This window comes from Crocodylus siamensis, chromosome 13 (assembly GCF_052110815.1).
Source record: "Crocodylus siamensis isolate JL-2025a chromosome 13, ASM5211081v1, whole genome shotgun sequence".
NCBI classification, from domain to species: domain Eukaryota; kingdom Metazoa; phylum Chordata; order Crocodylia; family Crocodylidae; genus Crocodylus; species Crocodylus siamensis.
The window spans coordinates 12,110,515-12,135,702 of NC_143407.1; the positions used below are offsets into that span (position 1 = coordinate 12,110,515).

General features: G+C 45.6%; 1 protein-coding gene across 3 annotated transcripts in view; it reads left to right on the forward strand.

Moving 5' to 3' along the window:
- Nucleotides 1–25,188, forward strand: part of KLHL12 (kelch like family member 12) — a 41,901-nt gene that overhangs the window by 6,495 nt on the left and 10,218 nt on the right. For 2 of the 3 annotated variants that reach the window (XM_090025244.1, XM_090025243.1), the window contains exons 3-6: nucleotides 703–856; nucleotides 2,256–2,473; nucleotides 16,611–16,760; nucleotides 19,083–19,197. In XM_090025244.1, the coding sequence (XP_089881370.1) occupies nucleotides 703–856; nucleotides 2,256–2,473; nucleotides 16,611–16,760; nucleotides 19,083–19,197 (637 nt within the window). The remainder of the gene's footprint in view (nucleotides 1–702; nucleotides 857–2,255; nucleotides 2,474–16,610; nucleotides 16,761–19,082; nucleotides 19,198–25,188) is intronic. The other variant, XM_090025245.1, reaches the window with a different exon arrangement.

Here is a 25,188-nt window from a genome sequence, read left to right on the forward strand (position 1 = left end):
TTGCTTCCCTGGGATAATGTGTAGAAACATCCTTCTCCTGAAAATAAACAGCTTCTGATTCTGTTCAGGTTTTCATGAGGATGTCTGCTAGAGCTTGCAAGTCATGTGCCTTAAAGGCCCTGCTGGCCAGCATTCATCTGTCATATGGCAGTTTTTCTCTGTTCTTCTCTGCAAAGTGAAACTAGAGGGGTTTTTTTAATGTATGTGTTGTACCCAGTGTTTGGATCAGTGAAAGCAATGCACAAAAAATAAGTGGTGATGGTGGTGGTTCCAGAGTCTTGGGCTGGCCTTTTGGAAAAGCCCTATTTCATGCAAAGTGTGGGACATATTGCTGTAAGGGCTGTTGGTAGTGATGCTTGATACCTCTCTTGCAGCAGCATCCTGCCTCAGCTCTCACAAGTTTGGAATACAGGATGAAGGTGTTGATTTTACTCTATCCAGTCATAGCAAATTATTTAATTTAATCTTTTACAAGAGAAGCTCATATGTTCATATTGCTAATTACAAGAACTCTGACCATAGGTTTCTAAGCCCTGCTCTAAGGGAATTCCTTCCTCTTATGCTTTTTCCCTTTTATATGCACTGAAAAGGCAGAGCACTACTGCAGCCTTTGAAGGGTCATATTTTCAGATCCTAGTCAGCAGCATAATTGGTTTTTCAGGCAGTCTTTGAAAACCATTGTCATCTCCTTCTAATTTGCAGCTTTCAGAGAAAGATAAACCCTATGTGGATATACAAGGGTTGACAGCTTCAACTATGGAAATCCTACTGGACTTTGTATATACAGAAACAGTTCACGTGACAGTAGAAAATGTCCAGGAATTGCTCCCAGCAGCATGTCTCCTTCAGCTGAAAGGTAATTACAAAGCATATACCCATGTAAATTGGACTATAGCTGCCATTTAGACCTTTGGGCAGTCTGGCCTTTTATAAATAAAAGAGAGAATGTGTATGGCAGAATATTTATAGGTTGCTGCTGTGCTGTTTCCAGGCTCCTGTCTCTGTGTATTTAAACTATTTGATAATTGCTTGCTTAAGTTCATATTTGTGCACTTCTTTCGTAGTCATAGAGGAGTTCACTCCTGTGGAAGTGAAGTATTATAATTAAACAAATTGTTGTTCCAGGCTTATCTCTTTTTCTCAGGTCACTTACAGGGTGAGACTCCCTTTTGAGTTTTGGGTTTTTTGGTTTGTTTTTGTTTTTTTTAAATAATGTCACTTCATATGTGTAAATTAGGGGTGCACCAATAAAGATTTTCTTAGCCAATGCTGATGGCTAATTATTAACCAACTATGTCAGCCAATATGCAGCCGAACAGTTTGGAGAGCAGCGTTTGGCTGGTAAGTTTGTTGTGGGGGGGGGGGGCATGGGAGAGAGAAGGAGCATGGGGGATGCTGATTGAGGCCCCCACATTCAGGGAGGGAGTGGGGCTGGGGCAGGGGCATGTGCTGCCAGCCAGGGCAGTGAATGGGCTCCTGGCATGGGTTGTTGAGTGGAGCTGAGAACCGCTTGTCCGGGGGTGGGGGGAAGGAGGAGCTCCCTTGCCACTGCTCACACCCCCATGGAAGGCATGTGTCCTCCGGATTTGTGTGCTGGGCGAGGGCAGGCTATGGGCTCAGGGCCAGGGGCTGTGCTAGTTATTCCCTGGTGGGGCTGGGCTGGGATTGTGCTTGGGGCAGGCAGCGGTGCTGGGAGGGGTGGCTACGGCAAATTTTGAAGTAGCTATAGCCCACCCTATATCCACCCCTGCCGCTGGGGTCCATTCACTGCCCTGGCTGAGCAGCACCTGCCCCTGCCCCACCCCCTCCCTCACCATGGGGACCTTGATTGGCCCCATACCCCTTCCCTCCAGCAGACTTACTGGGTGGACGTTCCCCTCCAAGCTGCCCAGCTGCAATCCTAGTTGCATGCGTGGTGCAGCTGCACACTTGCACATGGCATTTATCGGTGACATTATTGGCTACACAGGCCAAAAATGCCGATTGCCAACAATGTTAATTTTTCTTTTGTCAGTGCTGATCCAGTATGCCACCAATGTATCAGTGCACCTCTAATGTACATACAGTAGTTAGTGTCATAAATGTGCTGCTTTGTTTTCCTGCTCCTTTAAGAAATGTTTGTTCTTCCACATATATTTTGTTTTTAAGTGTGATTCCTAGGTTGGGGTTTTTGTTAATAGATTAGAACTTGTTTTTCCAAGACAGTGACTGGAGAGAAATATAGGAGTTTGCTCACTTATTTTATTTCTTTATAGGTGTGAAGCAAGCTTGTTGTGAGTTTTTGGAAAGCCAGCTGGATCCATCGAACTGTTTGGGCATCCGGGATTTTGCTGAGACACACAACTGTGTTGATCTAATGCAGGCTGCAGAGGTCTTCAGCCAGAAACATTTCCCAGAGGTGGTTCAGCATGAAGAATTTATCCTCTTAAACCAGGAAGAGGTAGAAAAGCTCATCAAATGTGATGAAATTCAGGTAAAAATCAAAGGGACTGTTCCAGTATAAATCAATGAAAGCAAAATGCTTAAACTAATCAAATCAAAGATAGCCATGATTCCTCGGCTCTCTTTGGTTGCCTAGTTATGCTCTTGGAAAGGCCTTCTGCGTCTGAATGTCGTCCTGACATCTGCTTCCTGCTGTTATCAGCTGCATAGTCTGAAGCTGATGTGTAGATCACAGCTTCCCCTCTGCAGGAATATTTCTATCATTAGAAAGCTAGTGCAACATGGAGAATGAAGCCCTGCTTTCCCACTGGTCACTGTAGTAATCATTAACTGCAGTTCTGCAAAATGGACCCAAACTAGTGACGGGCAGCATGGCAAGTACAGTAGCTATAGGCTGTTTCTGTTTGAATTATAGCTGACCTAGGTTTTTCCTAGTGCTTGGTAACCAATGAGTTAAAACCTCTAGTGAAGAGAGAAGCATCCAGTGATGGCAAATGGATAGTGATTGTAGGCTCCATTCTTACTTTTTTCCACTTGATTCTGTACAGCCAAGCCATATCTTGCTCTGTTTTGCTTTACCTTTCCCTAGGGGTGCAACATAACCTGAAGGGAAGTCCCTCCATAGCATCGCAGATGCTTGTGCAGCTGGTTTAATTTGCTCTGAGATCAATGTACAAATCCTATAATTTGTCTTTACTATTCTCTAGATATCATTAATAAACTAATCATTTGGATTAATTGCAGGTTCTTAATCCAGCTGCATTTTGGGATCTGTGTTAAGCTAGCTTTTCCTGGGGTTATGTACTCTTCTGATTTGAAGTCTAGATTCTTTTCTGTTGTCTCCCTCCCCTGTTGCTTACATCTGATTTGAGAGGAGAACTCACAAATAGGTGGGCTTTCCAGGTGGCAGAGAGTTTCCTGTTAGATGGCTTATTTGTGAAGAAGTCTATCACAGCTAATAACCCCTCAGAGGTTCCTGTTCTCAGAGCATTTCCTCTTTGCCTTATTCTTTAAAGAAGCTTTCAGAATCATGGAGACAGGTTGCATTGGTGCCCAGTGTTTGTGTGTTAGTAATATGTATTGTACAGCAGTGCTTCTCAAAGTATCTGATGTGGTGGACAGGCATTTTTTTTTTTTTTTTCCAGTGGGCCAGGGACCAGTGACTGGTTCAGCCGGTGGCAGCAACTGTGTGTAACAGCGGTACACAAATGTGCGACCAGGTGTTTTTCTCTTTCCTCACCTCGCACAACTTGACATCACCTGGAGTGTTGGAACATATGAACTGTGGCAATATGACATATCAATGCTATGCTTCTGAAAATATATTTCTTTCTTTCCTGGCAACTCTCTGCGGACCGGCAACCGCTGGCTCATGGACTGGCACCGGTCCGCGGACCACCGCTTTGAGAAGCACTGTTGTACAGGATTTAATTTCTTACATTAGTCAGCAGCACTACGGGTATGTGTATAATCCCCATAAACATCAAATTCTCCTACAATTTGGAAACAGTGAAAAGCAGTACAATATAGGGAAGCCATGCTTTGTTTCTAGAGAGAGCACTACTTGGAACTGATTATTTACTAGATTCAGGCAAGTCTTGTGGGAAAGCAGATTTCTTAATGAGAACTAAAGAAAAACATTCCAGAATAGAAGAAGCGTTTTTCAAATTGTGTTTACACAGGATGGTGGGAGTATCCTCATCAGATTGTGATGCAGCATAGAGATACCTAAGCTAGCTATAAACAAATTAGTTGACAGAGCAAATTTAGTGATGTGTAGCCTGTAGCTAGATAGCTTGGGTGTCAGAGGCAAGCTTGTTCAAAGATAGCTCCAATATCTCCATGTGCCAGTGCATTATGCAATATAGACATGCCCCTGAAAGCAATTTGTGGATGTTTAGGCCTTTGTGCTGTACCAATTCTTGCAATATTGTTGCATATGAAATTAGATCCATTTTTTTTTATGATCCATGTAAGCGAAATAAAAAGAGCAGTTCAGATGGAGATGGGAAGTGGATTAAGAGGAGGGTGCATGTTAGTCCTAGTGCATTCCCCTTGCTGCGATTTTATACAGCCACATGAGGAATATTAGTAAGGAAGGAGGGTGGTCAAGTGAGCTCTGATTCTTTCTGTCTCTCAGACTTGCCTTCACTCTCATGAGAGGGTACAAATTACCTTCTCAGGTTAAGTCAGGAGTACAGGATACCACCATAAGGACCTAAAGTGTTAGTAAACAGTAGGATGGCTAATGTTATTATAAAGGTGCTAAGAAGGAACCTGAAAGAGTTGAATTTTACTTCGGTACTGGAAAAAGTAGTCAAAGAAATGTATTAGACACGTTTAGAGAAGCTTAAAATTATAGAGACAAACCAACTTGTTTTCAGTAATATTAGAGGTGTTTATGCCCTGTTTTACTTATTTAGGGAATTTTGGGGAAAAAAAAGAATCTGAAGAACTGCTGGTATCCTGTTGGGCTTTAAGGCTTTAGTAAATTTCTCATGAGCAAAATAAGAAGTAAAGTCCTGTAGCAGATAAAAAGCCAGCTTGAGAAAGGAAGCAAAGTACTTCCTCTCTCAAGCTGGCTGTATCTGCTGAAGTGAAGCCATGAGGAGCTAGCTCTAGATATGTGTAGCACTATAGCATGCTACAGTATAGTGATCTGACGAGGTGAGGTTAGTGGGAGGCCAGTCAGTAGTGACATAGTGGGTCTGATTAGTCAGCGATGAAGCTGTGAGTTTGTGAGGCTCCAGAAGGACCACCCATGCAAAGAAAATGAGCTACACAGTAGGAAATTAAGTTGAATGTGGAGAAATGTGCGTATGGCCTGAACTCTTCCATTCAGTGACCATTACCTTATGTGTTGCTGGGTTCCAAACTAGTTGTGATGTCTTTAGTAGGCAGTAGAAACAAATGTGGGTGTCACCTCAGTTAAGATGCTATGCAGGGGTTTAAGAGCCACTGAAAGAAAAAACGTGTTGACATGTCCTGACCTCATTCAGTTTTGCACATCACATTCAGTTTTGCACATCACAAATCCAGCAAAGATCAGTAATGAGTACAGAATGGAGATGTACAGGGGGGGATGAGAGAGGCTAGGTGCACTGAGTTTACAAAAGAAAGAGAGAGATGAGAAATGAGAGAGAATTCTAAAATGCTGACTTGAAGTGAGCTGGTAGATATCTTTGCCCCAAAATGTAAGTGTAAGAGACCACCTGAAATTACAATGTGGCAAATGTAAATTGATGTAAACTGCATAATTAACCTATATCATTCACTGCTGCACAGTGCTAGTCAGTGGCAGGGTGGGGGGAGCTTCTGGCTAGACTAGATAATTTACCAGACATATGAGCTGGAAGACTCTATCTACCAAACAAAGTATCTCTTTCTATCCCCTTACATGCCAGTTTAACTTTACTTAGTGACATATCGGTTGTCTCGGGGAATTCCCATCCAAACCCATAAAACATGAAATTAAAATAAAACTTTCCAGCAGTCCTTTCTTCTTTCCTATTACCTGCACTACTTTTGCTAATACCTGCAAAAGGCATTGACTTCCATCTGTATGAAGTACAGAACAGCTATGTGCTTTCTCCTAGTGTTTGCAGAGTGGGGTGTTAGATAGCAGTAGTGCCTGCTTTGCCATTGAAGATCCAAAATGTCCTGATCTCCACCAAGGACATACAAGTCTGAACAGACAGAGGTGTAAAGTGTCATAGAGAAGTTGCAGCTTATAGTATTTATGATGATGAGAGCTATGTGTCTATAAGTTACTTGCTTGTTCTCTAGTACAGAAATAATTGTTTGTCTTTAACAGTACCCTTTGAACTTTAGGTGTGAAGTCACAATTTAAATACTGTAGTTACTCAAATATAAGATGAGCCTGAATAGAAGACAACCTCCAATAACTAGATTCTATAGATGGAAAATCTATAAATTGGTTATAATTTTCCAGGTATAGAATCTAAGTATTGGAGAGTAGTCTTGAATCCCCCACCCCCCACTGCTATAGCAGGGAAAGCAGGGGCGGAGGAGTCAAGATGGTCCCTTTGTCTTCTGCCCTGCCCACTTCTCCTTGCAGCCTTCCTGCACCCTTTCTTCCCGCCTTCAACTGCCCAGTCTCTGCTTCTCACTTCTTTCCCTCCCCACCTTGCACAGTTAGACGCTGCTTGGGCTGCTCTATCCTGTCTCCCCCCCAGAGCACAGCACATGGAGCACAACAGCAGATCCCACCAGGGATCAGACTCCATTTTCCAGCAGCTTCTGCCCATGTTGCCACAGCCAGTCTCTATGGAGACCCCATCAGCAGCATTGCTGTGACAGCATGGGTCCTGGGTTTCCATGGAGACTGGCCCCAGCAGTGCTGGCAGGGTGCACAGCTGGGTGGTGAGCTGCTCTGGGGCTGGGATCTTGCAGCAATGACAGCATGGTCCAGAGCCAGGACAGGGCTGTGATCCAGGGCATGTGGGCTACAGATAGCTCTGCCCCAGCTTTGCACCACACTGTAACTGCTGCTGGGGTCTCCATGCTGCATAGTGACTTCCCTGTACTGTTTCCTACTGTATAGATCTGTTTGGGAGAAGTAAAAGGAGAGTTTAGACATGCATAACAGTTAGCCTGTTCCAAATGTGGTTTAAACCCAAAGTGGACAGATTTACCTGCCAATTAAACCAGTGTAAAGTCAGTGGGAATGGTTCAAAAGTATACCTGGAAAAATCAGGTTTTCTTTTGACCTGTTGGATTTTGATTTGTTCCATGTTATGTGCACATGCTAAGTGTTCTGTGACATGGCCCTCTGGGCAGCCTACAATGCAGCACTCTTCACCTCCCCCACTCCTGTAAGTGGCTTCTCTGGGACACAGGTTGTCTGGGACACAGGCCAGCGGTTACATTTGGTCTTTCTCCCCATTTCATGTCCCCTACTTGGGATCAAGGGTGGGAACATTACTGTTGCCAGCACTCCACTGCTCATGAAGGCACACTCCCATTCCTTGGGCTGCTGTCCGGCAGCTTGTTGTGGTCGGCAGCTTGCCATAGCACTTGCCATAGTCAGTGACAATTTCAGCACCGTTTCGAGGAACACCTGCTTCAACCTATTTAGATACTACAATGTCTGCTCCAGCCTTATGTCAGGCACACCAACAGCTGAAGACAGGAAGATTTGTTCTACCTGCTCACCATTTGGAACAATGAAGAAAGCTAGTGGGCACTCCAGTCAAGCCACCATAATCAGGCCATGTATGAGGGCATTGTTGTGCAGATGACAGCTTGGGGACACTGCTAGGACTCGCTGCAGCACAAGGTCAAGACCACAACCTCCAAGTTGAGTTACAGGAGGGCACGAGATGCCAGTTGTGTGTCTGGCACCTGTCAGATCACCACTACATATCACGAGGAGCTGCTGTGAACTCTGCTGGGGAATAACTCCATTCAGCCCTGTTACACCCTGGTTGTGGCCAACCACATGCACTCTAGTGCCAGCCAAGATGATGATGAGATGGGGAGATGACCCCTGCCACTGGTCTGCCATTACCAAGGGACCAGAGAAGCCAAGGTGCACAGCAGGATTTGCCCACACTACTTTTGGGTAAGGAAATGGAACCCTACCTCACTTGTGCACAGGACAGCGAGGACAAGATCAACACAGAGTGGGCCTACTCCATTCCCTCAGCATCACCCTAAGACTTGGCAAAGTCTCCACAGCACACAGCTGCTTATTGCTTTGCCATCCCCTTCGTGCTCTGCAGCACAGCCTCAGGTACACACAGCAGCATTGCAGCCTTCCTCCCACTGCCCTGCTACCAGTGGCTGAGACATGTGCCAAGGAGCCCTGGTGTCATCTGTCCCTAGAAGGTTTTGGTGACCCACTGTGGTGCCATGGGACATTGTAAAATACAGGGCCAGCATGACTGGGTGGGGAGGGAGGTGAATTTTGCAGCTACCAGGGCTGCCTCAGTTCCCCTGTGAACCTGCAAACTGTGTCTCAATTTCCCCTTTTGGGGGCAGTGTGTTAACAAAGGGTCCCACTGCAAGCCATTCTGCAACTTTAATTGCATGCTTTTCAGTGGCTCACTTTTTGAGAGAGCCTTTAAATGACTTGTTTAGTGTTATGGCCCACTTCACAACTCATCTATGCTATATGCTGATAACCAGCCTTCCCCTCCCACCCCGCCCCCCACACACACTGTTGACTGAATATCCAGGAATTCAGATGAAGGCCCAGACAAGGGTGAGAGTAGAAGGGGGAGTGATGGGGCAATCTTGGCCCCGCCCCAAATACCAACCCACCCCCTTTTTGCTTGCAGCTCTCCCATCCCCACATACCTGCCACTCACAGGTTGGGAACATCCTGCTGTTCACCATGGGATCTGTTCAGGACAAGAGACCACTCTTCTGCTCCTCTCCACCAGTCTCCTGGCAGGCATGTAAGTAGAACCTTGAATGGGGAAATGTAAATTACTGATTAGTGAGATTGGCAGCCTTATGTTATTACCTAGTAGCAAGCAGGAGGGAAGGGGAGTCGAGGTGAGCAGGGAAATCCTGTGTGGTGAATGAGCATTTCAGTGCACAACCCTGCCCCTCCTCCCCACCACCTTCCTCCCGTGCCTCTTAGGTTTCAGATTCCTGGTGGTGGTAGACAGGTTGACAGTCCTTGGACACTCTTGAGGACTGGGGGATAGGGGTGGAGACCATGTGGATGTTTGAATATTTAGGCTTCCCACTGATGTGAACAAATTCCCCAAGGCAGTCCTTCATTAGTGAGGTCTAGAATGGGCGAAGAAAGTGCCTGGGACTGGTCAGCCTGAGCACTGGCTACCCAATTGGCAAAGCATCAGGCAGCATTGATGAGGAGCAGGCAAGCCATGCGGTGAGACCCTTGGATTACAGCGATCTGTGGCAGTGGGTCTGACCCTGCTGCGTGTGGGCATGAGTTGGGGAAGACAACCCTTAGCAGAGCACTATTCCAGAGCTAGGTCGATGGGTGCTTTAATCTCAACCCAGTTGCCCCACAAGAGATACTGGTACCAGTTGCAGGCAGCCTGATAGTCTACACCTCGTGTTGAAAAGGCTTATTCTCTTCTCTTTAAACTCTTTTCACTCAAGGGAATTGACCAACAATCATTCTCAAGCAGGGAAACAGCATAGAGGGATGGGATGTCCTGTGTCATGTAGAACAGCGTATTTTGGTCCATGGTCAGTCTTACCAGGGAGGTAACAGGAAAAAAAAGTCGTATTTTTGCAATGGTAAGTGAAATCAAGTATGGACAGTGAGAGGCTACCCCAGGAAGTGCTGCACATCTCAGTCCACAGTGCTTGCCCTGGAAAGGTTCGAAGAGAAGGGTTAGTGGGAAAAGATACCAGTGCACAGGCTGGTCAGAGGAAGCACGTGCATCATGAACTTAGTCCTGGCAGCCAGGAATGAGAGCCAGCAGGCAGTCCCTACAAGTGGTATTGGGAGGTCTTCATCTTTTTCTCTAAAGTCGAGAGTTTGCAATGAATGCCTGTTCCTCTGATCTTTTTTCTAGGGCCAGCACTTACAGTCTCCCCTGGACCCAACAGCAGTTCAAGGCCGCAACACAAAAGGGTAGCCCAGCACTGGAGGCAGCCAGCTTAGAACAAAACTGAAGATGTTAGCAGCCCTTGTCAACCTCCCAGCTGAGGGCTGCTGGTGTAGATGAGTGGAGGGGGCTCATGGAATAATTCCAGCAGCACTGTGCCCAGGGTGCTATTTAAGGGGGAATCTCAGCTGAGCGCCTCCCCCATAAAAGATGAGGACCCCCCCCCCCATAAGATTTGAAAACCATAACCTGGGTGGGTCTCCGATCAGGTTGCTCCTTCACTTAGGTGGGCTTGTTAATCAACTGGTTTAATTTTTTTGCAGAGCCCCCATTTCCCCCCAAAGAGTGAAAGTGTAATTCGAACTTTGACTGTGCCTGCCTGATCCAGAGGCCCAGGCCAGGTGCATGTCAGTGTTCCAAGCCCAGGGGCATGTGGACACCATCACTTGGGCTATGGATGGAGCAAAGCACGCCACGTGCTCAGCCAGAGAACATTCAGTAGGGGATGAGAACCAGGCCCAGCTGGCAGCTTCCATCAAGGTGCACACAGAGCATCCTGGATGCTGCCTGCACTGCATCACTCAGCAGCTGCTGACACCTTCCCATTGCTGGTGGCAGCGGCATTCCCTGGCATCCCTTCTGTTTCCCATGACCTACAGGCACCGGTGCAGCTCTCCTCTCCTAGGGCAAGAGAAACCAGTCCTTACACCCAGCAATCCAGTGCCAGGATACTGTTCTTTCCAGGCACTTCGGGCAGGCCTCAGCCTCCCTGCGCCACTGCGGTAGTGGCAGTGTGCATGAGTGGGGATGCCTGAGCCAAGTCCAGTTCATTCAACTGTCTGAATGTGAAGCCATGGTCCCTCAGTATTGACTACCCCACTACCCTGGGGAAAAGTGACCAGAGAGTGTAGCTGCTGTCCATGAGCCGCCTTCAGTTTGTTAAATGTTGTTGTTTGAAGTGGGTTTTGTTCTCGTGATAAGAGATGAACTACTTTGCACTGCATGTTTAATAAAAGTTCTTATTGTTTTTCCCCAAAACAAGTTGTGTCCTTACTTCCCACTTGACTGCAGCCCCTCATCTTGCCCCCTGGCCCTGGAAGTCTGGCGCCTAAGCTCCAAATGTTAAGCACACTGCAAGAGTACCATCATGATTGCATGGTTTATTGGCTTCATGGTTAGAAGAAAAGCAGAAAATGTGCCCATTCCCAAGTCCCGTCCCGTCCCGTTCCCCCCAACCCCTTCTTGCGTCTCGGCTCTGGGATTGGAAGTAGAGCCATCAGGACACAAGCGTGTCCTGGCGGTTGCTGACCCTTGAGTGTATGGAAGTCCTGACAGACTGGCAGCTCTCCAGTTACCATACTTCCTTTGCCCAGGCCTCGTGAAAAAACTCCCCCCTTGGTCTCACAAATTTTGCGAAGGGTGCAGGCAGAGAAAATTGTGTGGAGCATGATGAGCTTTGTGACATCCAGCCAGATACCCAGTGTCTCCCAGGGAGCCTTAAGGCACCCAGTGTGCACTCCAGTCATGTGGAAGCTGCTGAGGCACTGGTTAAAGAGATTCCAGTGGGCATCCATGTGGCTTGTGCAGGGCTTCATGAGCCAAGGTTGGAGCAGGTATCCTGGGTCCCCAGTTAGCAGGGATGAAATCACACTCCCAGCCTTGATTCTGGGAACCTTGTGTGCAAAGTCCCTTTGCTGCATCCCAGCCAGGAGGCTGGAGTTGTGGAATACCTTGGCATTGGAACATTACCCAATCGGCCATCAGTCACACTTCTGAACTGTCCCTCGGGGGCCACAACACCCCATGACACCATGGAAAAGAAGCCCTTGTGGTTGCTGTCATCTGTTTCATTGTGCAGGAGCTAGGATGGAAATGTGTGTGCCCCATAGGGCTGAAACCAGCCACAGCCACTTGCGGGTTGGCCAGGTAGATAAACGGTGTTCCCAGCACTTCATCACCAGATACACCTCCTGCACTGCCAAATCTGCCATGGACTTGCCCGTGCCAAACTGGTCTGGAGAGCCCTCATCCCTGATTAAGCACCAGTGCAGATTTCCATGAAGGTGGTTCAGGACCTATGGGACTTCATCCACCACTGCTTATTGTCCCAGGCGGATAGGATAATGCTCTCGCATCCATTGCTGCTTGTCTGCCTTAACCAGAAGCACCATTCCATGATTTGGAGTTGTTCTCACATCAGTTTGGAGTTGGTGATGTGCTGTACGTCGTCATCTTCCACTGCCATGTTGGTGTGCAGCAGCATCAACATGAAAGATTGTGGGTGTGCTTCCATTTGTATTCCTCAACTATTTATGTTGGCTTGCACCTCCAGTGAGCTGTGAGCTAGTTGGCATGTGCAGCTGAGAAAGCCAGGGAAGGCTCACAGCCTCTGCCTAGAGCAGCACTCCTGAGACTGAAGCCACCATAGCTGTGCACAGGGGAGGACTTGCACAGTCACCACCTGGTAAGGCTCCATCTTCCGCTTCCTGCGTCTGGAGTGAATCTGACCTGCCTCCCCGGCACAAGAGTTAGTGAGGGCATTGGGGGTCGCCTTTGTGGCCATCCAGTTGGCTCTTTCCTGTGTGCTCAGGAATCCTTAGGAGATTCTAGAGACTTAGCTACTGTGGTGGAGGCTTTCTCTGCCCCCTTGTAACGTGTCCTCACCTGGACTGAGGAATGGTGAGCACTTTGGGCTGGATTTGGACTGGTGTGTGTTTGTATGATACACGTACAGATCTGCTGGGTCAAGGCACTGGTGACCCGGAGTTTCTCCTTAAGCCCAAAATGTTAATCGGTGTCTTCGGTATACACAGATGTAACAATTGTATCGGTATAAAAAAATACAAGCTCTTATAACGATGCTTCCCAAACATTTCCTTAGCATGATCCCATTTCTTCAGCATGGCCCGCCATCCCCGTTACCCCATCTGCTGACATTGTGACCCCCATTTGGGTTTGCGACCTACAGTTTGGGGACCACTGTCTTATGCTGCTGCTGTTATATCTGCGTAATTCTGTAGCGATGCAAATGTAGCAAATCCTCTCGTGGTTTAACTCTGCTTCGTTCAGGTCCTAATTGGAACAGTTTAACTCATTTGCAAATACCGGTACAGGATGGTGCATATGTAACGGTTGCAGTGTAGCAGCAGACGTGCACACCCCTGTTGCAGCTCCCTCCTTTTGAGTAGCTAAAATGTATGTTGTTCATATCCCGAGTCCCTCCAACAGGGCCTGTCTGTACTCTAGTCTCTCATACAGTTGAAAGAATATTGTCAGCACTTAATGAGGTACTATATCCATGTGTGTGCTCTGATTTTGTGAAATGTGTTCCATATTTGCATGGAGCCCATAAAATGGAAGTAAATATGGTGTACCTAGAAACTAGTTGGTGGTTTATACCACAGAGCAACTTTGTTGTCAAAAATGATGAGATTCACTGTTGAACAAATTTGCTAATATTATGTTCATTTTTATTTTGAAAACTCACAGTAAATGTATGCAGTAATTTTCAGACCTGAGTAAAATACATACCTCTTGTATGATATGTTTACAGTATAAATGTATGCAGGCAGGGAGATGGACTAGACGACCTCCGGAAGTCCCTTCCAGCCCGACTTCTCTCTAATTCTCTGAATACAAATCAAGAAATCCTGACCAATCCAAACAAACTTTTTATTTGGCTTTCCTCAAAATGAATTTGGGACTGCCAGATTTGAAAAGCTTTGAAAATGACCCTTCCTATAAAAATGAAACAAAACAACAACCGCCCCCACCCCATCTTTTGGTAACTAATTAAACGGTAAAGAAACATTTTAAAGTTCACAGAATCAGATTGCATGGATCTGAAAATTGTAAGTCTTTTGCTAGATGACCCAACTCCTCTTCCAGGCTAAGTTTGTCAGCGTGCATGTGCTTGTCATGCTGGCTTTTATCCTTTCTGCTTTTATTGTTTGTCAGTGTGCATGTGCTTTCTCATGCTGTGTTTTATCCCTTCTGCTTTTATTGTGCGTCAGTCTGGCGCTCTGTCAGTTTGTTTCTGGCAGTAGAAAATGCATTGTGGAGACGGGGGCAACAGCCCAGTTGTTGAGAAGAGTTTTACTAGCTCATGCATTGACGTTATGATGCTACTATAAACCTCATTTCAGAAGTTGTTTCTTACCATGAGGACACTATATAAGTACTGGCATTGTTTGTTTCCACAGATCGAAGTGTCCTGTAGCACTCTTCCCAGGTATTATTTCAGTGTAGCTGTTATTCCAAGGAAAAGATGATGTTGGCACAGTACAAACTTTTAGAGGGAGCTGAAGTAAATCCCCATCTCAAAAGCATGAAAGAGCATAATCTCTTAGTTTTCAAATGCTCCTTCCTTATCTGTTTCATAGATGCTTTCCTGTGAGTGACAGGTCATGAATCACAGAAATGAAAGGCTGGAAGGGGCCTTAAAAGATCGAGTCCACCCCCCCTGCTCCGGGCAGGAATACTGCTGAGATCAAATGATCCTGGCAAGGTGTTTATCCAGTCTCCTCTTGAAGACTTCCAAGGATGGGGACTGCACCACTTCCTTGCGAAGTCTGTTCCCGATTCTGGTCACCCTTCCTGTAAAGAAGTTCTTTATATCCAACCTGGCCCCATCCTCTAACAGTTTATGGCCACTGCTCCTAGGTCAACAGCTTGTGTATGTATACAGACTTCGCCCTCTGTCTTTGATAAAGGTCCACCGAGTTAAAGATAGAAAGAAAAGAAATATTTTTGGATATACTTTGGTTGGATACCTCCTATCTTTACAGAGAGACTTTTTTGCATAGAAAGTTCCCTTCACCCCTTGGACTTATACTGTATGAGGACATGGACACATGTAACACTTAGACCTATTTAAAAGCAGATTCAACCTGAAATGGACAGACCTACCAGCTGATTAAACAAGTTTAAAATCACCTGGAGTGGTTCAAAATTGTACCTGGAAAATCAGGTACTCCTTTTGAGCTAGTTCAGAGGGCACCAGTTCATTGTTACTTGTGAGGACCAAGCATCCTCTGACATGGATGTGGTTGGTCCTCCAGACATCTTGCACTGCATCACTCTCCCCTACTGCACAGCTGTCTGCTGTCATACACCGCCTCCCTGCTGCCTTCCTTTTTTCCCTTTTGTTGGCATAACTTTTCCTGAACAGGGTATCTTTCTAATGACTAGCTGCAAACTCACTGCCTAACTCATCATGCCCCCACCCCAGTCCCTGGGAAACCAAAAGCGTGTGTCCAAGTACCTTCCCACCCCTCTCATCACTGCCATCCCAAGTCAGACAAGCACACTGCATTTTGATCAGTTCTCAGCTATTGAAGTTTTTGAACTCATGTTTAGGAAGCAAAGGAAACCAACAAAGTGAAAAGGTACCCAGACACGGGTCCCCCCCAGGACCGCCAAAGCCTAGGTACAAGTAATCCCTCCAACTCACCCACTGGAGGTGTGCTAAGCTGGCTGCTCGTTCCCCATCCTGGTGTTGGAGCCACAGCACTTCAGCACCTAAAAGGTGACCACTCTGCCTGCAATACTAGGGCACTGTGCATACAAACACCTGTGACCCAAGCCAGTTGTGAACTCATTCACAACCCATGGCATTCAGGAACAGTTGGATTGTCATGTGTGTCGTCATCCTGAGTTGTCCTGGTTAGAACTGTGGCCTGTCTTTAACACCAGCACTATCCCCGGCTCCAGGATTACTGATTAGCTCCCCTCATCGGCTATTTTTGGAGGGAAATGGAATCCACTGTAAAGTTTATTCAGATCCTAACATCTACTTTGTCCTTATTGATGTGGTAAGTCCTAACCAAGATCCAGAACCCAAAGCCCTGGAGGTGGCGCTGTCTTTTCAGAGGGTGCTGTTTATGTGGAGGGAGTGAAATACTGGTTATGCTAGTAGGAAAGTGACTGTTTGCATCCCATGGCTGGTTCTTGCTTAGCCCCTCTACCATACTGAAGCCTTCATTATTTGTCGACTCTCTTGAGTTGCTGCAGTGAATACGTCCTGCAGCTGCCAGCAATGGAAGAATTCGATTTTTCTGAAGGTTGGCCAAAGTGCTTGAGGCTCTGCAGCAGATTTCAGTTGAGTTAGTAAATACGTGTCAGTGAGGGGTAGGCGTCTGAAGATGACTTTAAGTGAAAGGAGCTAGATCAATATGGATGTCAAGGAGGAGTGAGAGTTGCACCGTAACATCCCCCACTGTAGAGGTCTGATGCATGTGCGATGAAGAAGTTTCTAAGAGATGCAGAAATGCAGATAACGCACCAGGATGCGACTTAAAGAACTTCGGGATAGATTGCCTAAACAGCAGAGGGTTGATAAGAGTAAGTTGGTTAGATCTGAAAGGCTCTGAAATGCTCTGACAGTCTCATAGAGGCGATGTCATAAAAGGAAGAAAACATAGCACTTTAGGGGGAAAAAAATCAAGGGAATTTCAGGTTGTCTTCTATAAATATAATGACTCCAAATCTTCTTTAAAATGTGAACCTTAAAACATTCAGCCTCTTCGCTAACTGAGAAGCAGAATCAACAGGCTGAAGTCCCAGGGTTGCTCATGCACAGTCTCTCTGAAGTTTGATCAGTTTTCTTTTTAGGTGGATTCTGAAGAACCCGTTTTTGAGGCAGTTATAAATTGGGTGAAGCACTCGAAAAAGGAGCGGGAAGCCTCTCTGCCAGAATTGCTGCAGTATGTGCGCATGCCACTTCTCACCCCTCGCTACATCACAGACGTCATAGACACCGAGGTATCAACAGCACAGCGATCTTGTGGTATAGATGAAATTACAGTCAGTATTTTTATTGTGCCTTTGCATCTCGTAGTTCAGTTCCCTTGTATAGAAGACATTAGGGTCTCTTTCTCTCCTGATTCTTTTCAGGGATGACCTGTAAACCATGGTACCCAAGTCTGTTGGAGGTGCTATTTTTCACTACTCTCATCAGAAGCAGGGAACACTGTCCTGTAACAGTGTAAGAATCAAGTCTCTAAACACACACATCGGGCCCCTCAATTGGAAGGAAGACCCAGGCAATGGAAGTGTTCAGTTGCTTGCAGCATGGGCTGCTTGGCACTTGGGAATGTGTATGTCTACTGTTTAGTAATAAATACTAGCCAGCCCAGAGATGTAATAGTCCCTTCACATTGATTAACAGATTGTTGGAGATTGTCTGAGAAAAAATGGATGAAGCGAAGGTTGGGAAAACAAATACATGCTTTGGGATTTCGCTGTAGAGGTATTTTAAACTCATACTTTATCAAAAACGGAACTGGTAACATTGTGTAGCCTTTGTTCAGTCATTATGGACCATGCTGTCCTTGCTCTGTGATATAATCATAAATAATGCTGTTGGAGTAAAACCCTCTGACATGGAAAGTCTGCCCCAGGCCATTATATCACGTGGCAGTTTTTTTCTGATGAGAAGCTGCTAGTTTTCTAGCAAGTACTTGGCAACACTAGGGGTAGCTGAGGAGGGCACTATCTCAAAACAGAGGAGAGGTCCAAAGGGAGGGAGCTACCTGAGATAAGAAGAAAGGGATGCAGAGATGAATGGAAGGTAGAAAAACATCCAAAATCAACAGGTTGGTAGAGCCAGTGATGTTGGGCCCATGCAGAGTTCAGCCCTCTGTGTTGCCCTCCTCCAGTCAACTGAGAATTTGGCAGGGGTAAACCCTAGTGTGTGGTGGTGGTCAAAATAAAATAGCATAGCCTTTGCAGTGGAAACTTATGTGCCAAAAGGAAATCATCTTCATAGTCCACTTGGGGTGTGGTAAAGGGATACAGGATCTATCACTTGCTACAGCACTGATCAGTTCAAGTTCCCTGATTATTGACTCCCTGCCAACTGGCAGGAGGTGAATGCTGATCCTTCAGGGTTTTCTACACTCAGAAATGACTTATTAAGTTAAAGCATATTCTAAAGCATCACAGCCCCCTTAAACTGTTTTAAGAAAATCTGTACAAGGGTGCCTGAAATATATGTAGCTTTGTTAGAAGGCAGGGAAGGATCACTTCCTTAGAGACTAATTGGGCCAGAGAGACCCATACTTCTGTAGACAATGGCCCATCACCTAAGAAAGTTCATCTCTCTGAACCAGTTTTTAAGGTGTCACCCTGTCCTACCTTCTGCCTGACTTCAGATTAACCTAGCTCACTACCTCTCTATTCATTTAGCTTTTTGAGGTTTGGACTCAAGTCAGATTGACATAATCTACCCTAAACAGTGAAATCTGAGCCTCCGTAGAGGGACTGGTACCCATGTAACTGCATTGTTTCTGAACCAGTGTGGTTACATCAGTAGCAGGTTGGTGCTATCAGCCAAGTCTCAAGTTTCCCACTGTTTGAGGTGGTCCTTCCAGGCTAGGTCTGAGGCTTAGTTGCAGGCACTGGCCTGTTGTCTCCAAGGTGTATTATCTGGATTTTGTGCTGCCTTCACTGGCACTAAAAAAAGCACTTCTTTGAAAACCAATTTACAGTCTGGTGCAGAAATTCATAGTATCTTGTGCTGCCTGGAGGGGGCTGGCCCCTTGACATTGAGCAAAGGCCATTCAGGAGAATAACATCCAGTCCCTCTGCCAAAAGAATGGAAGTTGCAAACAACTGTATATTTAAGGTCTGAAGTCGAGAGAGGGGAGATGAGATTTAGTCCAGGGCCAGGTGCACATGAGACTGGCTGCAGCCATATAATGAAACTGATTTTAAATCTGCTTGGATGCCGCACGGCTAAGCCTCAGCAAAAACATACGTGAGCTGTTTAAACACTGTTTCCCTTAGTTTAATTTAGTTTGGTAATATACTCACTTTGGGTAGGGAACCTGCAGTATCTGGTGCTATTCAGGGAATCAAGAAGGTATGCCTGCCTTACTCTGAATTCATTGATTCCTCAGCTGAAATCCAACTCCAAGAAGCCTTTTGTCCTTATTCATCTGTGGCATTGGCCAACTTCTCTATAAGCCTGTCATGCAACTCAGTTTAATGCCACTGAAATCCCATGGAGCTTATTCTAAAATCATTATCTCTGGAGAACTGCAAATAAATCATACATACATCACGCTTGTGTTTTTTCCCCAGCCTTTTATTCGATGCAGTTTGCAGTGCAGAGACCTTGTAGATGAAGCTAAGAAATTCCACCTAAGGCCAGAGCTCCGGAGCCAGATGCAAGGACCCAGAACCAGGGCACGTCTAGGTGAGTAACAAAGACGGGGACTTGGAGAAGGATGGGTGATATTGTCAGGTGCAGTATAATAGATGTTCTCTAATGACTTCTAACTAACGCTATCAAGAAACTGTCAAGCACTAACAGGTTACCTTTGACAAACCCAAGGAAAGCAGGTACTTATTCCCAGTGTACAGGGAAGGAAACTGAAACCCGAAGGGAACGACGTGCTTTCATAACAGTGAGCCAGTGGTAGAGCTGGGAGAAGAAGCCACATGTTACTCCTACTTGAGAGCTTTAGCCCCAAGAGCTTCTTTCCTGGATGACTTATCTATGTCTCTAAGGACATCCAGGGTGGATTTGATTTATATCAAATCAGTTTAGATCATGGTTGAAATCATGATTTAAATCACTAGTCGGGAAGCCTCGATTCAATCATTGTTTTGTCCAAAAAGTGCATTCTTGTTTAATATAACCTTAATACATATTATTCACAACTCAAAGATAGATGTAGGTTTTGTTTTTAGAAGGTACACGCTATCCATTTTAAAGCAGTGATTTGAGATTTTTTTCATATTAACTGAATTATGGCATTTAAATCATTTTAACTAAAGCTTATGTATTTTAGATATTTTTTGTCAAGAACAAACAAACGTATAAGTATTTTAACAAAAAGCACAGGTCTTTTTGAATTTTTAACTATTTAAGTTATAAATATGAAATGTGTTTTTAACAAAAATTAAATAGATTTCAGCCAGGTCAACATGAGAAACTTAAAATACTGGGTTATGCAGCAAACTCAGTCTTCACCTTCCTCTTCCTATTTATTCATAGACTGAAAAAGAAAGACAAGTTTTCCTGCTTTTTCAGGGCCCAAGCGATTTTTCAATGTAGAATGAATTAGTCCGAAGAAAGAAAATATTTTTTTACACCTGCAGAAGAATCATCGAAAATGAGGGCTGGATGGGACCTCAGGAGGTCGCATCTAGTCCAACCCCCTGCTCAAAGCAGGACCAGGCCCAACTAGATCATCCTCTCTTGCTGCACTCGCCCCCCCACCCCCTTCACATGGGAGCCAGTGGTGGGTTGCTGAGGCAGCCCCAAGGCCCCTTAAGCCCCTCTGTAGTCTTAGTGCGCCTAGTGGGGGGTAGCACCAGTGCTAAGCCTGCACCTAGGTGTTGCCTGCGGAAAGATACTTGGGCATCTCCACAGCCCAAAAGCCCCAGCAGGGCAGGGAGTTCCTAAAGCCGCAGAGCAATGGCTAGGACAGTCTTGGGAACAGGGTCTGCGCCCCTCAGTGCTGCAGCACCCCTGAAAGGATCTTAGCCCAGGCTGAGAATCACTGCTCTGGGAGGGATCCAACACTTGCATGGGCAGGGGTGACACGTAAGGGGTGTATACAGGTGCACATGCACCCCCCCAAACGTGGTGGTGTATCTCCTGCAAAAAGATGCCACCGGCAATGTTGGTGGCGGCTGCAGGCAATCACCATTTGCCACCGATACCGATGGCAGCGTCTGTAGGCAGTCCACAATCACCCTGGCTGCCGCCACCAATGCTGGCAGCGCCTGCAAGTGGTCACCGATCCCTGGTTGGCACTTGCCACCCCTCCCACAACCAACAACAGTGCTGGCTATGTCTGCGGGAGCTCCGCACTTACCGTTGCTGGGCTCTCACCACCATGCCCCCCCAGGTTCCAGGGGCACGCACCATTTATGTGCGTTGGAGTGGCAGAGGTTGGCCCCCAACAGCTCTGAGATCCCCCTCCCCACCTTTTCTTTTTTTATAAGTCTCAAGTTGCAGCAAGGGAAGTTTAGGTTAGCTATTAGGAAGAATTTTCTCACTAGGAGGATAGTCAAGCACTGGAACAGGTTACCCAGTGAGGTGGTGGAAGCTCCATCCTTGGAGGTTTTTAAGGCCCAGCTAGATAAAGCTTTGGCTGATGTGATCTAGTGGGGGCTGGTCCTGCCTTGAGCAGAGCATTGGACTAGATGATCTTCTGAGGTCCCTTCCAACCCTCATTTTCTATGATTTTGCCCCAGCCAAAGTTTTGTCTAGCCACATCTTAAAAACTTCCAGTGATGGAGATTTCACAACCTCTTTGGGTAACCTGTTCCAGTGCTTTACTACCCTCCTAGTGAGAAAATTCTTCCTAATATCTAACCTAAACTTCCCTTGCTGCAACTTAGATTTCATAGACATTAGGGCTGGAAGGGACTTTGAGAGATCATCGAGTCCAGCCCACCGCCCCAGGGGCAGGAAGTCAGCTGGGGTCATAGGATCCCAGCAAGATGAGCAATTTACTCTTGAAGGTGTTCAGTGTAGGTGCTTGAACCACCTCCGATGGGAAGCTGTTCCAGACCTTGGGGGCTCGGACAGTAAAAAAAATTCTTCCTTATGTTCAGCCTGAAATGGTCTCGCAGTAGTTTATGACCGTTCAACCTCGTCATCCCTTGGGGCGCTCTGGTGAACAAACGTTCCCCCAGATCCTGGTGGTCACCCCGATAAACTCATAGGTGGCCATCAGATCACCCCTGAGCCTGCGCTTTTCCAGGCTAAAGAGCCCCATGGCTCTCAGCCTGTCCACTGAGACCACTGCTCCTTGTTCTGTCATCTGTTACTGCTGAGAACACAGTTTACCTCCATCCTCTTTTGAACCCCCTTTCAGGTAGTTAAAAGCTGCTATTAAATCCCCCATCAGTCTTCTTTTCTCTAGAATAAATAAGCCCAGTTCCTTCAGCCTCCCCTCATAAGTCCTGTAAAGAAGCTACTGCTGTTAAAAGCTGGATTATCACTTCAAGTCTCTGATGGATTCAGGTGCTTAAGTGACTTCCACCAGTTCACTGGTGTGACTTTCTTTAAAACCTCATCAGCAAACATGTATTTTTGTATGGTTCACCCTTAGCCCTGAAATTTGTTATAATTGGTATTATGGCGGTGTGATTGCTGGATGCCCATGTCATACCCAACTTCTCTTCTTCAGCAGTTAAAAATTGACCCTGGAACTGAATATTGACAGTATTAGCAAGAAAATGAGCTGGAGGTAGTGCTTGATCCACCCGTTGTTTTAAATGCCTGTAACTTAACTCTGTCATGTATTTCTCTTTGCAAGGTCTCTCTCACTCATTTCCTTCCAAACTTCAACAGCATCAACAATAAAACAGTGATTTCCCTGCACTTTGTTCAAGGCTATGGAAACAGGTTCAGGATAGTCGGCATATGTTCTATATTTCTCTTTATCCCAATATTGAGAATGTGGCTATAACAATTCCATCTGTTTTGTCACAATTTTGTTCACAAATTGTCATCAGATTAGGCCAGATCTCAATATACCACTCAAAACAGCCCAATGCTGAGTTCCATCGGTCGTCTTGTGGGAGAGTTAGTTTGGTTCCTCCTGCTTTCTTCAGAGCAGCTGCTGCAAAGTGGTTGTGATGGAAGTATTTTGCAATTTCAGCACTGTTAGCCTTTATTTCTGGAGCACTGAAATCTTTGGTTAAGAGGTGTTTCAAACAAGCACTGCAGCCATATGTTATTAGTTTGTGGCTTTCTTTACTTTCTTCTAGATTTCTTCTCATCTTTGATACGTTTGCAGCATTGTCTGTGACAAAGGTGCATATTAGACATTTGAATTTTTTTCACTGTTTGGTATAGCTTTTACTGGTACATCTTGTAAGTATTCCATTGTGTGTGCATTTCTTGATGTATCAGTTGTTTCTGTAAGGTAGACTGTCCCTTCTGTTGTCACACAACCACATGTTATTGGATCATTGTGGACATCGCTCCACCCATCAAGACTCAGGCTAATACTTTTCCCCTAAACTGCTTGAATGTTGTTTAAATTCTTTCTTACACACTTTATCCAGCAATATTGTCTCAAATAGTATATGCTTAGAAGTTATAATCCCTATTCCACGATGATGTCTTTGAGCTTTAACGTTTCTTAAATGAAAACTATCTTTATGTTGGGGGGCTTTAAAGCATCTTCACAAAAAATATGATGACATCAAAAAAAATCTTATTTAAAGTTTGATTTTTTTTAATTAAAAAAAATGTATTTTTATCCACTGAGTCATTTACCATGACGTGCTTCCTTCCTATATCCTGCCTTTCTTCTTAAATCCTTAGACGTACCTAAGAAAAGAAGAGCTAGGAAATGAAGACATACAAAAAACTAGAACTCTTGGTTCCAAAATGATACCTTTTATTGGACCAACTGGAAAATAGCAAGAAAAATGTCTTTTTCTGCAAAAATGAAGTTTATTTCCTACCTATGGGGACTTTTTTTTCTGCTGGTCGATGCCAACCTGGCTGGGCTCCTCCCATCCCCAGCAGCACATGGGAACCTGGCTTCAGCTGTGTGCTGCTCCAGATGGGACAGACCCACCCGGGTCAGCACCTGCCAGCAGAAGTGGCGGTGGAGCCGTGTGCCGCTCGGGACTGACCAACACAGGTAGGGGAAAAGCGCAGCTGAGTCCCTGCTGCTCCGGCTGGGCTCATCCTGAGGTCCATTTAATGTTTGTAAAATGCTTGGAGAGCCCCACATAGATGCACTGCATAGAAATGCAAAATATATTTTGACTTCTTTCGTTGGCACCTTGGGCTGAGATTTTCAAAGCTGAGTCAAAAGGCCAACTTCCGTTAAAATGAATGGGATTTAGAGGGCTCCAAGTCTTTTATGACAACTTTATAACATGCCTATCTACCCCTTTTTGCAAATCTCAGCCATAGTTTGGAAGCTCAGCCAAAGAACATAAGAGTTTCTGAACATAAGAGCATAAAAAGTGCCATGCTTCGTCAGCCCCATGGTCCATCTAGCTCAGTATCCTGTCCTGAACAGTGGCAGAGGTAGATGCTATACAGGGAGAGTTTTGAACTGGTTAGACCCATTTCATTGTCACTTCCTGCAACTTCATTGGTGTCAAAGGTCACATGACATTATTTCCTGATGTGATACCACTTCCTGTGAGGTCTTTGAATATGGCTTGCCGGCCCACTAGGTGATAAAAAGTTCATGATCCGGCCCCACATTCAAAAAGGTTGGACACCCCTGGTGTAGATGGTACAAGATGGTAAAAAGTCCCCATAGGTAGGAAATAAGCTTCATTTTTGCAAAAAAGGACATTTTTCTTGCCATTTTCCAGTTGGTCTAATAAAGGGTATCATTTTGGAACCAAGAGTTCTAGTTTTTTGTATGTCTTCCTGTCTCAGACCAAGAGAGCTACCAAGTACACCCAGGAAATGAAGACACACTTTAGTGTTAAAGAGCAAAAATGTATCCTTATTTTTGACAGATACTTCCTAGAGAGGGGGAGCCGCAAGCCCCCTTCTCACTTGGTGCTGTGTTCTAGTTTTTCTGAGAGTCCTGCAGAGCTGAGCTGGGACAATTAGTTCATTGTTAGGGGTTGCTTGTTCTTGGCCTGCTGATGCCTTTTATCTCCTGGAAGATAAAATGTTCTTCCTATCTGTTTCTGTAGCTCCCACTCTGCATTCCAAGCATAGTTTGGGGGCTCTTGAGGAAGATACTTGGCTTAAAGCTACAATTGTTTCAGGGTGATAAAAACAATGGGAATTATGCCCAGAAGAAGAAAAAGGTGCCTTATTGACTTATTACGCCTTGCTGCCATCCTCTTTGTTTTCTCCACAGGTCCCTCTTCTTCCATCATCTTAGACACAAACTACCTGACCTCACCTTTAGGGCCCTGCCTGGCTTAGCCCCATCCTACCTTTGGTCTCATACCCACTCTAAAGACATCAACTTCTGCCCTGCCCACAGTACTAGCCATTATTATTTCTTAGTCAATTGATCCCATAAATACCTTCATCTTTTCTCCGACCAGCCCTTACGCATGGGGGAAGTTGGCTGTAAATCCCCACAAAGTCACTATAGTGTAGTCCCGAAAACTCATCTCTACCACGATGCCTATGAAACACTGGAGAGCAACTAAACTAGTAACTGGCCCAGGTAAGCTGCCTGCTTCAGCCTTTGTTTGCGCTCAGTTTGCATACTTACAGAGCAGC